Source organism: Maylandia zebra, linkage group LG18 (assembly GCF_041146795.1).
Source record: "Maylandia zebra isolate NMK-2024a linkage group LG18, Mzebra_GT3a, whole genome shotgun sequence".
Lineage (NCBI taxonomy): Eukaryota > Metazoa > Chordata > Actinopteri > Cichliformes > Cichlidae > Maylandia > Maylandia zebra.
This window is the reverse complement of record NC_135184.1, coordinates 1,598,684-1,612,673: the sequence shown is the minus strand read 5'-3', so window position 1 is coordinate 1,612,673 and position 13,990 is coordinate 1,598,684. Positions and strand designations below refer to the sequence as shown.

Genomic DNA, 13,990 nt, shown 5'->3' with positions numbered 1-13,990 from the left:
GACAACGGCTCACACTGTTACAACACACACACACACACACACACACACACACACACACACACACTGGAGCCGTCATATCCTCTGACTGACGGTGTGTGTTTTGTGAATCACACGTGAATAAGTGTGGCCTGTACGTGCAGCGTGTACGGACCTGCAGCAGGAGAGGAGTTAAAAAGCGTCACTCTGAGGAGCTGTGCAGGAGTTTTTCCATCAGCTGCAGCTTTTGGATCTGATTTCAGGATTCACACAACATGAGGAACGGATGGATTTCACTCTGCGGGCTTCTGTTTGCTGTCTGCGCCGTCCGGGCGACCTACAGATACTACTGTAAGTGGCTCGGCTTCTTGTTACTGCTATCAGCAAGATGCTGAAAGACATTAAGATCCTTTAACTCTCTTCTTTAAACTCTAACCAACATACCTGAGCTCAGCCTGCTAATAGCTGTGGTAATGTTTAGGAGAGGCAACAACAACGTTATGAAATCAAGACGACAAACATAGGTCGGTAAGATGGGACGTTAAAAAACAACGTATTGATCCTCATTTTATAATAACAATAATCATTAAATACTGATTTCAGAGGTAGTACAGTATTTATTGCTGTGGATTTAATATGTTTGTTTTAAAGGCTCAGTCTGGTGATTTTGTTAATTATTGAAAAATGTGTTCAGTGCACAAACAAAGGAATCAAATAAAATCACAGAGGGGAGGCAGCTGTGATATTAATGAAGTGTGTGAAGATAATATGAGATAAGACTGTGAGTTATTCATATTCATGTCACTCGTGTCTGAAAGTCTGCCGGTGCAGACACGAAGCTGCTGGGACAGCTGCAGATCAGATAAAGCTTCAGCGATGAGTCAGAGGAAACACAGCAGAGCCCAGAAGTACGATTCCTGAATCATTTTAAGTAAACTGCTCCTCAGATTTGATTAACAATAAGACACAAACAGCTGAATTAAGAAATCTCACTAAAGAAGTTTAAATAGACACGAAGGCTGATCCTTAAATTACGAGAAAGCTGTGACTATAAAGCTGTGACTATAAAGCTGTGACTATAAAGCTGTGACTTCAGGACAAAATAAAACGTTTAAAGAAAGTAAAAGAACAACAACATGCAGCTTAACAAACCCGTTCACACAGACGAGTCAGAACAGGAAGGCTTTCTATAACTTTTCATTAGGATCATTTCATTTTTCAAATTTGTCTTAAAAGATAACAAAGACTAGCTGGTGGAAAAAGGGAGACACCCATGGGTGAGGCTCACGAGAACCTGAGCTGTCAGAGGAGAACCGCCTGCCCCTCAGGGAGAGAAATTATTATCTGCTGAACTTTTACTGATGTGCTGAAGAAAAGAATCCAGCCTCATACGCTGAGACGATAGATAGATAGATAGATAGATAGATAGATAGATAGATAGATAGATAGATAGATAGATAGATAGATAGATAGATAGATAGATAGATAGATAGATAGATAGATAGATAGTTAGTAAGTAGCCGGGTTAAGGAAACATGGAAATATCTCAGTTTTACCGGCTTTGCTGTAAAAATACTGCGTTTTGTGGCGTTTTATTTACCCAAAATGAGAGAAATGTAAAAACTGCATTGTTCATCAAGATACATGCAGCTCTTTATTTTCTGATTTATTGATAAGCAGTGATTATTTTTATTATATTGGGCTGTTTGGCCTTTACTGCTGCTGAGTCAGTGCTCAATACAGGACAGACTGCGAGTGACTGTCAAATCATGAAGGTGATGAAAACCACGTCATCACCTGCAGGAGCAAAAACGCAGTTAAATTATTCCCCAAAAAACAACTTAAAGGTGGGAGGCAGTGCACTTTTCTACAAACTGGTTCAAAGCTTAAAAAAACATCACCAAGTGCAGACGTTTGACATGTGCAGTGTTTTATCAGCTGAATCATGACATGAGTCAGTGCTCACAGCACAGACGGTGCTTTAGTCTTTTATTTGTTAAAGCATTAACCTCAGATTAAAAATGAAACCAGATTCGGAGTTGACACTGTGATGTAAGAAGAACCGTCTCTAGGTGTGTCTTTGTTGTTTTTCATTCCTCCGGGGAAAAGAAAGCAGAGTTATGAAACAGTGAACACGTTCCCTTTGGAGAGAAAATGTTTCTTTAGGCTGAATATTTAGAGGCGCACAAGTTGGAAACTGTCCGATGAGAGACACAACACCTAAGCTCACCGCTGCCGGAGGCAATCAGGTGAACAATAAGTGTTATAAGAGAGTGAGTCAGTGTGATGCACTCTGAACTGTAGAGAACGAGCAGTTCACGTCTGCTGAATCTGACAGTCAGACAAACACACCTCAGCCTCCCTCTGAGCGCTTACATCAAAGAAGAAATTGATTACAGTCACTGTCGAGGTATTCAGATTCATACGGGGAGAAAAAACATCACAGTGAGGTTAAAATGTTCCTGCCAGGACAGGACGTGTTCAAGAAAACCCCCAAAGTCAGACACACCCTATGAGCAGCACTTGGTGACGCTGGGAAGGAACAAGAGGAGACGTCCAACAGAACCTGGGAGGGGGCAGCCCTCTGCCACCGATCGCTGGGGGATATTTTCTCAACACACTTTCAAAAAACCCCAAAACCCTGTTTAAAATGAGTTTTTCCTCATCAGCTGTGTGAGGTTCACGTTGAGCTCAGGACAGTAACACAGGGACATGAAACATTTCCTCTGCCTCCAAACTTCATGCTGATTAAGTCCAGCGGCTCGAGATGTTTGTGACTGAGGTCACCTCACCTGAGTAAACAGCTGGTGCCACAGTTGCATCAGCTCGGATTCTCCTGGCAGAACAACAGTCAAGTCAAGTCAAGTCAAGTTTATTTATAGAGCACATTTAAAAACAACCAAGGCTGACCAAAGTGCTGTACAGTAAATACAGATAAAAATACAATAGAACACAATTTCGTAATAACACCTCGCTGATAAAAATAAAATAAAAATATATAAAACAAATAAATTAAACCTTTCTAAAAGCCAATGAAAAGAGGTGAGTTTTAAGAGCAGTTTTAAAAGTTTCTAGGCTTTTGGAGAATCTGACGTGAGGAGGTAAACTGTTCCACAGTCTGGGTGCAGCCACAGCAAACGCCCTCTCTCCCTTTGTCTTTAATTTATACCTGGGAACATCTAAAAGCATCAGGTCGGCTGACCTCAAAGATCTCCTGGGGCGATAAGTACTAAGGAGTTCTGACAGGTAAGAAGGTGCAGTGCCATTTAAAACCTTAAAAGCCAGCAATAAGATTTTAAAATCAATCCTAAAGGCAACTGGGAGCCAGTGGAGAGAGCAGAGAACCGGAGTGATGTGGTCTCTTTTTTTTGAACCGGTCAACAGGCGAGCGGCAGCGTTCTGCACCAGTTGAAGGCGATGTAGACAGGAACGATCTAGGCCAGCATAGAGGGAATTACAGTAGTCCAGCCGTGAAGTAATAAAAGCATGGACCACTCTTTCTAGATCGTTCCTGCAAAGGTAAGACTTGACTTTGGCTAAAATCCGCAAATGATAAAAAGATCCCTTAACTACAGAGCTGATTTGTTTATCAAGTTTAAAAGCATTGTCAAAAATAACTCCAAGACTCTTAATGGAAGAAGTGCAATCGGAGAGAAGCGTGGCTTATTGACGCTGACACACGGGAGATAGTCTGCGAGTCCGAGTTGAAGTTTGAGGGAAATCTCTGGCCTTCATGGTCACTTGGTAAACCTGGTTTCTGTAACTTGATCCCAGCTGTCGGTCAGACTCCCGATCGCCCTGATGTCGGTCAGGGGCGAACGTTCGCACGTGTGTTGTGCAAATATTGATGCAATAATGCTTCAGTGGCACAGCTTAACACACAAACACCAAACAGACCCAAAACACACAGAAAAAGATCTGCGGCAGCTTATTAGCTGCAGTGACATCATATCCTGTGGCTGCAGTGACATCATATCCTCCTGGATGAGAACAGTTTGGTGGTCGTCCCCTTTCTGCTGCATTGCCAGGATGGTCACTGCAAAGGGTGCAATAATAAAATCATGAAATGTTGCTCTGTACCAGGCTGCCCCTGCAGGCTGCAGGCTGCCTTGTGATTCACTTTTTTCATCATTGCTCTGGTTTACCACAAACTGCTGTTGCTGCATTCACTGCGGGGGAGATCGGCCCTCTCTGCCAACAGCAGGAACAAGCAGCAGCCTGTTGAAACTCTCCCTCAGTTTCAATCAAAGCTTTAAAGGAGCGGGTGCAAGTCTTTTCAGGGCTGCTTTTCTGAGCCGTGATCCCGGTGAGCTCGCTGCACACAGAAGGGGCTGAGGTGCTGGCTTTTTGGGCGGGGCTGGTCAGATTGTGATGATTTGTGTGCAGGCTCTTGCTGGGATTTCAGAACAAACCACAAACCATATGAAACGCTTCACACTCTGTAAACATCTCTAATGCTGCTGTTTGTTAGATTAAAGCTCAGGAAGCTTGTGGATGTGCCTTCTTTTCTTTCACCATCACAATACGAACAAAACAAGTAATTCACATGCAAGCTGGAGGGAAAGTGGAGAACAGAAGAAAGTGCACAACTGAAATGTAAACAGCCAGCTTCCTCCCACAGTCCTCACAATAATGCAAGCACTTCCTGTGGTCAGACTGGAAAAGCACCAGTCCAACACCTGTGAAGCCACAAAAATACATGGAAGTGCATCTACAAACAGTTATTGTACAAAAAATCATTTAAAAGAAATCAAAATAAACTTGACCTTTGACCTCTTACTTTCTCATGCAGCGATAATGCGTTGTGAGTGCAATGGGAGATCTCAGTACTGCCTGCACGACGCGTTGGGTTTGCACTGCGTCGACTGTCAGGGAAACACGGAAGGCCGCAACTGCGAGCGCTGCAAGGATGGCTTCTACCTGCAGGGGGCGGGACAGAGCTGCTCGCCCTGCCGCTGCAACCCTACAGGTGAGTGCAAGTCTCACAAAACCCTTATGTGTGGAAAATGTTAGACGTACAAACCAGAGAGCAGAGGTGGGAGGATCAATTCAAGTATCCATAGTATCAGTACCAACGCTGGCACCAGATCAGATCGATACAATCCTCCACATATCCTGTAAGTTCATTATGTTTTTATTGGAAACGAAAACTACACCTCAAACATGCCTCATCAAAACTGTCTGAACCTTTCTGTGTTCCTGGCACGTCTTTAGAGACGACACATTTACTTTCCCGGTCTCATAAAACACAGTTTCCAAACATGAGAGGCTGAACGTTTTTGCTTCAATGTGTTAACTCATTGCTGTGGAAAAATGAAGCTGCAGTTCCTTTAATGGCCACTTGGGGCTGACGACGAACCGATGTCATCGTTTACTTGAGTTGTTCTGCCCGGGCTTGTTTTTCCTCAGGTTCTGTCAGCAAGTCATGTGACAGCACGGGGCGCTGCAGCTGTAAAGAAGGCGTCACAGGAGACAAATGTGACCGCTGCCCCAGCGGACCAATCGGAGCTGACGGCTGCCCCCAAAGGTGAGAGACAAATGTTACCTCATATGCTTCAATTCTCAACACCTTCAGTGCACTTTAATGCATGTCATTGCTTACATTTGGTGTCTTTTATTTGATGAATGGTTTTGTAACTGCAGTTAAAAAATGTTTACATTGAATTCTGTCTTCAGTCACTTTACAGTTTTCAGTCCTTAACTTCAGCCCACAGCTCTTTTCTATTGATTTCAGTGCTTGCCTTCCATCTTTCCATTACAGGTTTTTAAGTAGCTTTAAGTACTTTATGTGCTTCAGATGAATACAAACACATCTGAGCAGTTTTAAACAGCCCACTTCTTCCACAGCCTTCTTTGCATTATTTTTCAGTTTTTAGTTCACAGAAATATTCTCCTGTCTTATTTTGATAGTACATGGCTCACTTCCTGTTGTTTCTTGCGTTTTCAGCCGTCAGCCCAGGCAGGAATCTGAGAGTCTGACTCTGCCGTGTTTCTGTTACGGCCACAGCAGCCGATGTTCAGCACGATCCGGTTACTCGGTCCACAAAATCACCTCCACCTTCACCACCGGTAAATCTTTCTCCTTCGTTACCTTCATAATAAAAGAACCCTAACATTTCCTACATTTCAAAGTAAAAGTGCACAATAAGTGAGGTGACAGACTCTGGTGTGCTTCAGGTGTGGAGGACTGGAAGGTGGGGACGATGCAAGGTGAGACTCCAGCCGATACTCACTTCCGCTGGTCACCGAAACACCAGGACGTGGAGGTGATCTCCAAAAACAGCCTGCCGGTTTACCTGTATGCCCCAGGTGAGTCAAGCCCCACCTCTTCTAACAGCATAGCCCCACCCACACTTCTTTGTCTTTCTTTTCATTCCTGTCATGACTGATGTTCTCCTTTCTCACAGACTCTTACCTCGGGAACCAGCTGCTGAGTTACGGCCAGAACCTCTCCTTCTCGCTGCGTTTGGACCGCGGCGTCCGATACCCGTCCGTCAACGACGTGATCCTGGAAGGTGGCGGCTTAAGAGTCGCTGCCTCTCTGGGTGACCTGCGATCTGTGGTCCCCTGTGGTCAGAAGATCACCTACAGCTTCAGGTCAGAAAATCCACGGTGTGAAGTCGCTGAAAGTTTGATGGTTTTGTCTGAAGCGCTAAACATGACGTGGAGAACAGATTTGATTGGTCGGGTGTTATTATTGGTCAGATAATTGGAGTAAAAAGGCTCAGAGGTCCAGCTAGCAGCTACAGCCACCTGTGTCACCATCCACCTGTCAGTCAAAGAGGCCACGCCCACAATAATGCAAACTTTAAAACTTAAGTCTTAACTCCCACGGGAGTCTGTGGGAGCCCTGCGACCTGTCCAGGGTGTACCCCGCCTCTCGCCCTATGACAGCTGGGATAGGCTCCAGCGCCCCCAGCGACTCTGAAAAGGATCAGCGGAAGCGAATGGATGGATGGGAGTCTGTGGGGACTCACTGCTGGAGCCCCTGGTGGGCATTAGTGGGACTGTCACTGCTGCTTTCTCCTCAGTTTCTGCTATAAATGAATGTTAGTGAAAGTCATTGAACTTTAATGCATTGTTCCAGCCGCCTGCAGCAGCTCTGCAGTTTGAGAACACTGGCCTGAAATATCAGGTGTCGTGTTTTGATGAGGCAGAATAGCTCCCACTTACACTGTGACTGGCATCTCTGTGTGACATCATTTGTCCAGCAGGAATGTGAAAACGTTTCCAGCCCAGCTATCAAAGGTTCAGACAGCCAGGCTTCTCTGAGGCGTGAACATTCCTGAGGCGAGGCTGTTAATCACAACAAGTAGAGACGCAGCAAGAATCTCAGGCACTCCGTTAGTACCTGGCTGTGTTTACGAGGGATTTACTGCATGAGCGATGTGGAGAAAGTGGGTGGAACAACACTGCTCCAATAAACGTGGAGTCTGACCTGCAGATGTTCTTCATGCCTCTCTTCTCATGCACACGTGGGTGAAACTATGATGGACCTTCGGAGCTGAATGCAATGAGCCGAATCAGAATTTCTCTCAGACTCTGATACATTTAATGAGATTTAATGTCATCGTGATACCAAATTCTTTCTTGTTTGCACATCTGGCTACACATCTGGATTGATTTAGTCAAGAAGTCACTTGCAGTCCAAATATTAGCAAAGCAATAAGAAGAAACACATCAAAATGATTCCTGTTTTCTCGGAGGTTCATGAGCTTCCATGTTGAAGGACAGTGCAGGGAGAAGACGTCGTCTTCCTGAAACATTGTTTGAACTTCTGTCTTTTTCTGAACAGACTGGACGAGCGGCCCGGCAGCAAGTGGAGGCCTCAGCTCTCCGCCCTGCAGTTCCAGACGCTCCTGCAGAACCTCACAGCCATCAAGATCCGAGCCACGTTTGGAGACACCGGTGAGCCCTTTTCCTTCTCTTCCACAGAGAAGAAAGAGATAAAATCCAAGAAAAGAACAACAAAGAGTGAAGGATGAGCGGCTCTCGCACACAGTTTCATGAGCTGTTGTTTCTTTTTTCAGGACGTGGCTACCTCGATAGCGTGCAGCTGGTGACTGCGCAGCGTGGAGACGGCGTCCCGGCCCGCTGGGTGCACACCTGCAGCTGCCCGCCGGGTCATGAGGGCGAGTTCTGTCAGCGGTGTGCGCCCGGTTTCAAACGCAGAGACCCCGCAGATGGAGCCTTCAGCCCCTGTGAGCCCTGCAGCTGCAGAGGAGGCAGCTGTGACCCGCAAACTGGAGACTGTTACTCTGCCGATGAGACGCCCGCGGATCAGAGCTGTTCCCAGGGCTTCTACAGAGACCCGAGGCGGCCGGAGACCTGCGTGAGGTGTCCCTGCGCGGATGGCGTGTCCTGCTCACTGGGTCCTGGTTCTCTGGAGCCTCGCTGTGAGAGGTGCCCATCAGGAACCTCTGGTGAGACGACATCAACAACATGATGTTTAGTTGATGTTTTGTTTCAGCTCTTAAACGTCTTTAGTTGAATTTGAATAATTCTAGAATATTCTAACCTGACTGTGTGTCTCTGTCCTCAGGTCCTCGCTGTGACGTTTGTCAGGAAGGTTATTATGGCGACCCCCTGGGTACCGGAGGGGTGCAGCGTCCCTGCATACCCTGCCACTGTAATGGTCACATCGACGTCAGAGTGCTGGGAAGCTGCGACCGCAACAGCGGCGAATGCCTGAAGTGCGTGAACAACACGAAGGGACGGCACTGTGAGGACTGTGTGAGAGGTTTCTACCACGGGCAGCCCACCGACGCCTGCAAACGTAAGAACGACGCACAGTCAGAGGAGTTTCTGATGTAGACCTCTGGGTTTCATCTGCAGGGAAATCTTTGTGTTCTTTACTGTAAAATTGAATCTTAGATGTCAGAAAGCAGTAAAACAGTTTTTTACAAACAGAACTGACATGTTTCAGTTTCATGAGCTGCTCAGAGAGAAGCTGTTTAATAATCTTTTAAGCTCACAGCAAAGAAAATCATCAGAATTGTGGTTTTTGATGGTGGTGTTGGGTTGCAAAGCAGCATGCAGCTGCCCAGCAACTGTGTGCAGCTAAAACAGCTTAAACATGGCTGCGGTTACCTCGATGTGTTAAAGTGTATCAGCTGATCAACGCTAAGCTCAATCTTGTTTTTCTTTGGTGCTGTATTGATCATTTACTTAATGAATATGCAGAATAAGCATCAGTTACAGAAAACAGTGAAGTGAAAATTGAATTTAAATTTGAACCAAGTTTAAAAAACAACATGATCATTAATTTGAGCAAAGCTAGTTTATATTAAAGTTTCAAAGACCTTTAAAGCACAAAACATTGGCCCACATCTGGAAACTTCTCAACACCCCCACAGGTGGAATGCTGCCCCCTGCTGGTGCACCTTTTAATTACACTTTTTGTGCTGTGACGGTTTTCCCAGATGTGATCCAGCAGTAACATCTTTTCCTGTTTTCCCGTCAGCGTGTAACTGTGACGTCCAGCGCTCGGAGTTTGATCAATGCGATGCTTCCGGGCAGTGTCGGTGCAGACCGGGCTTCGAGGGTCTGAGGTGCCAACGATCCAGCTGCCCCGCCTGTTTCACCCCCATCAAAGCAAAGGTGGGGTACCTGTAACAGGCGCCTGCTGTCATACACAGAAAGTGTTACGTTTATTTTACAGAGCGCCCCCTGCTGTGTGGATGCTATATTTTCCATATCATACCACCTGAGGCTTTGAGATATTACATTTGCAGTTTATGATCATCATAATAAAACAATATTATCACAATATCACCCTATAGAAACTCTGAAGTTTCATCTGCTTATTAAGACACTGTGGCATCTAAACGTATTCCTTTTGGCTCAGATGGCTGCTTATGCTGCCAAACTGAGGGACCTGGAGTCTTTGTTCTCTGACACGGACGGAGGATTGAAACCAGCTAATAACAAGGAGATAGAGGCCGCTCTGACAGATGCTATGGAGCAGGTGGACGACATGATGGAAGACGCCAAGCAACTCACAAGTAAGACAGCATGTTATCTGTGCCATCACCGGAAGGCTTTTAGGACCCAGTACCAATTTGCCAAACACTAAACTAAACCTGTGACTGCTGAACATGTTGTGACTTCTTGTATGTTAAAAGTAAAATATGTGAGTATAATGGGAAAATGTACTAATTCCTATGTTTATAAGTGATCAGTCAGCTGCTGTTTGTTACAGTTACAGTTAGTAAAAATAAAAATCCACATTGTAGAAGCTTTAATAAGAAATTTTTACTCAATAACTTGGTTAAGTGAACTTGCAGTTTTTAGAAGAACTTAGTAGACCTGCAGCCGAATGGTTTCGCTCAGGTTTCCATAGCAGATGTACTGGAGAAGGTTTCATTGGTTAAAATAAAGTCGATTTCTTATTGTTTGTCTGTAACAGAAGTGGAGAAGAGGCTGCAGGACCGCCTGTCGTTCATCAGCAAGCAGCAGCTGGACGAGGAGGAGAATCTCCTAAACATCAAGGACGCAGCCGCTGACATCAAACTGCAGCAACAGACGTACAAGACGAAGGTGGGGGAGGTCCAGAAGCTGATCGAGGAGATGAAAGTCCAGCTGGAGAAGGCCAAACCTGACCTCGAGTTCGCTGTAAGGCTCCACGCTGACAGACGCAGAGATGAACACGTCGTGTTTGACAGAATCATTATTTTATTTTAGAGGGGTTGTGTTGTATTTGGGTGTGCGTGTATTTAGAGGCAACAGGCAAAGGTTTAGAGAAGACAAGAAATTTTGGGAAAACAGAAGCTGACAAATTGGCAACGATGTTTTCTTGTCTAACCTCTGTTTATTTTTCAGGATGTACCTCAGAGCGACTCTCCGCTGGGTTCAAACGACCTGTCTTCGCTGGTGACGACGGCTACCAACCTGGCTAACAAGTAAGTGCTGATTTCACAAATTAGTAAGACGTTTTTTGGCTACCATGCAGACCGGTCCACGTTACCCACCGTCTCTAACGCCGACGCCTTTGCCTTCCAGTCATCAGATGTTCGCAGACGCTGTGGAAAGAAACGCTAACAAGGCTCTGAGTGACTCGCAGCAGAGTCTGACTCTGGTCAGAAACCTCATGAACAGAGAGAACAAAGTGAAAGAGCTGATTGGAGACCTGAAAACCATGTAAGTATCTCCTCTGAGCTTCAGAGACAAAGACTCTTTTAGACTCTGAATCAACCACTTTGTTGATTTACGTGCACTTTGCATGTAAACGCTTCAGATTTGTTAATGACAGCAGAATCTAAACCCGGTGCCTAAAGACTAAACTGGAGCCACCTGTGTGTGTCCAGGTATGAACAGACTTCAGCTCAGGTGAAGGGTTTTGAGAACCAAGCCAAACGTCTAAGCAGCGATGCCATAGAGGAGAGCAAAATGGCGGACGGCATGTTGAAAGACATCGCCAACATGGAGCAAAACCTCCCCCCATCTCTGCAGGTAATGGCTGGAGAGGACAGATTCTTCTTTTTATTATCATCTACTTGTTCAGTGTCTCTAACCTCCTTTGTTCTCCCATGATGCACAGGGGGCGACTGATGCGATGCGTTCCAGGGTGGATGGAGTGACAGAGGCGATGGATGAGAACCTCGCAGGCATTGATGCGCTGCAGCAAGACATACTGAGAGACAAGGCTGTCGCTGAGGACCTGCTGGCCAACGGCAAAGCTGCCCAGCAGGTACGAAAGTGTCACAGATTCACCTCTGGTGAGCAGGAGATGTCCAGTTAAAGGAGGAAATGGCTAAATGACCAAAATCGTTTGAGTATCAGTAAACATGTTTATTTCTGCTGTAACGTTGGACGTTTTAACAATCAACACCTCTGTTCTCAATCCCTCGCTGCAGGAGTACAACGGCCTCGTGGACAGAGTCAATGTTGCCAAAGCTGACACCGAAGGAGCCATCAAACTCATCAACAGCAAAAGTGATGAGCTAGAAGATGCCCTGAAAACCCTGAAAGGTAGGCTCACCGAGCGATGGGGCGGCACTCACCGAGCGATGGGGCGGCACTCACCGAGCGATGGGGCGGCACTCACCACCATAACTCTAGCGGCAGGCTGATGCCACTCTTCTTTCTTCTCAGGCTTCGACCAGCAGATCGCAGGCAGCAAAACAAAGGCAGACGCTGCCATCAAGCGTCTGCCTGACATCAAGACCACCATCCAGCAGGCTGCTGGCAATAATAATGCAACGCTGTCCATCCTGGGAGATGTTCAGGACAGTTATGATAACGCCCTGGAAAACATCAACAAGCTCGGGGACGTGGTCACTGGTCTGGAGGTAGCATGAATACTGTGGCATTACTTTATGACGCATTCTTTATGTTGGAAATGATAAAACAGGCGAGACGTCAGGGACAAGTTTACGTTTGTTGAAGAAAGCAGCTGTAGAATTGACTCTGTGAAATTTCTTTAAACAAATGTGTTTGATTGGTTATTTTTTAAGTTGAACGGAGACTTTTGTCTTTACCCTTCAGGGAGAATTTGCATCTTTGCCGGCTCATGACAATATACTGGAAGAAGCTACCAAACTGAACAGAGAGGCGACTAACCTGAAAACAACGGCGGGAGGCGTTGTTGGAGATCTGGCCTCCGAGCTGGAGAAAGCTGAAAACCTGCATGCTGACGCCCAGGAGGTAAACTGACCACACTGAAGTAACCTGTCACAGACGCACAGACGCACTCGTATAAAACGATGGACACGGGGTTAAAGATGTAAATGTTTCCCCTGCAGGCGTCTTTGGGAGCGGGTGGAGCTTACAACAACGCCAGGCTGGTCAGCGAGGAAGTGCAGAAAACTCTGCGAGAGGTCCAGGGTCTGCTGGCTAAAACCAGTACGTACACTTTTTTATCTGACTCACACTTTGGGAGTTTAACCTGAAGTCCTGTTTTATTTATGAAGTTGCAACGCGTTGCTTTTTATCTCCAAAAGTTGATTCTGTTCATCTGGACGTAGCGTTTGTGGGAAACAGAATCAACTGTTGGAGATTTCTTTTCCTGGAGACGTTGCTTTTTAACGGGGTCAGCTTCACAATCTCCAGAAAGGCCTGAGTGCCCTTCTGAGGCAGCACGAGCTGCTTCCTCACCGCGTCTACTCTCTTTTCTCAGACCAGTCCAGTGCTGTGGATTTAAAGAAGGTGAAGCAGCTGGAGGACTCGTTGGCTGGTGCTAAGAAAGCTGTGGAGGGCAATCTGAGCCCCCGACTCAGAAACATGGAGGAGCAGGAGGCCGCGCACATGCGCCAGCTCAACTCGATCAACCGCGACATCGACACCATCCTGGCAGACATCGCTAACCTCAGGGAGATCCTGGCATCCATCCCCAACGGCTGCTACAACAGCCCACCCATCGAGGAGGCCTAAAGCGTGACCTGACTTACTGCCATCACTTTGTGTTTTTGCACTTTTCAACTACTGACAACCTTCTTTTTGTCTGTAATACATAAAAATATTGAATTATTTAGAATCCGTATCTAACGTGCTAACTCGTTTCTAAACCTCTGAGTTTGAATCTTGCTTTTTAAAATTTAAAGACAAATCACCTCCGATGTTTTCATTCATTTGTCCCTAAATCTAAACTGTACGACACCTTAAACTCATCACGTAGGCATAAGACATGTGCTCCTTACACATTATTTTTCTCTATTGAATGATTTTGTCTAAATCATTCAGTTTTTAGTAAAAGGATCTTTTGGAGCAGATTAATGCACTGCTGTTTCCTTCTACGCTCAGCGGGGAGTATCTGCTGTTTTTATAAAAATATATTCTGTGTGTTTGCATTCTGTGAATATATGTTAGAGTATTTATAACTGTACATACACCATCGTTTTTAAACCTTCATGCATTCAGTGTTTTTGTTCTACCGAGTCTGACCACCAAGAATATTTATATGAAAATAAAAGATAAAAGTTCTGACATTTAAACCATGTTTCACTTCATTATTCATCACTTCTTAGATTCATGTAACTGGTATTTCTGTGTGTGGGTCAAACATCCGACGCAACAG

General features: G+C 45.6%; 1 protein-coding gene across 1 annotated transcript; it reads left to right on the top strand.

The window, feature by feature from the left end:
• Window positions 1-168: 168 nt before the first annotated feature.
• Window positions 169-13,907, top strand: lamc2 (laminin, gamma 2). Its single transcript, XM_004573508.3, has 21 exons — window positions 169-327; window positions 4,769-4,945; window positions 5,386-5,503; window positions 5,924-6,045; window positions 6,154-6,285; window positions 6,384-6,573; window positions 7,772-7,884; window positions 8,007-8,399; window positions 8,519-8,752; window positions 9,440-9,576; window positions 9,824-9,980; window positions 10,385-10,590; window positions 10,798-10,877; window positions 10,978-11,115; window positions 11,283-11,427; window positions 11,516-11,665; window positions 11,832-11,946; window positions 12,070-12,266; window positions 12,463-12,621; window positions 12,720-12,819; window positions 13,094-13,907. The coding sequence occupies exons 1-21, from the start codon at window positions 252-254 to the stop codon at window positions 13,345-13,347; spliced, it is 3,393 nt and encodes a 1,130-aa protein (XP_004573565.2). The 5' UTR covers window positions 169-251; the 3' UTR covers window positions 13,348-13,907.
• The last annotated feature ends 83 nt before the right edge of the window (window positions 13,908-13,990 follow it).

Excerpts from the sequence above, each read along its gene's own strand:
- lamc2 (XM_004573508.3), top strand. The coding sequence starts at position 252 with ATGAGGAACGGATGGATTTCACTCTGCGGGCTTCTGTTTGCTGTCTGC. Across the intron at positions 7,885-8,006 it reads AGCCACGTTTGGAGACACCG|GACGTGGCTACCTCGATAGC; the intron begins GTGAGCCCTTTT and ends TTCTTTTTTCAG. Across the intron at positions 11,666-11,831 it reads ACGGCAAAGCTGCCCAGCAG|GAGTACAACGGCCTCGTGGA; the intron begins GTACGAAAGTGT and ends CCCTCGCTGCAG.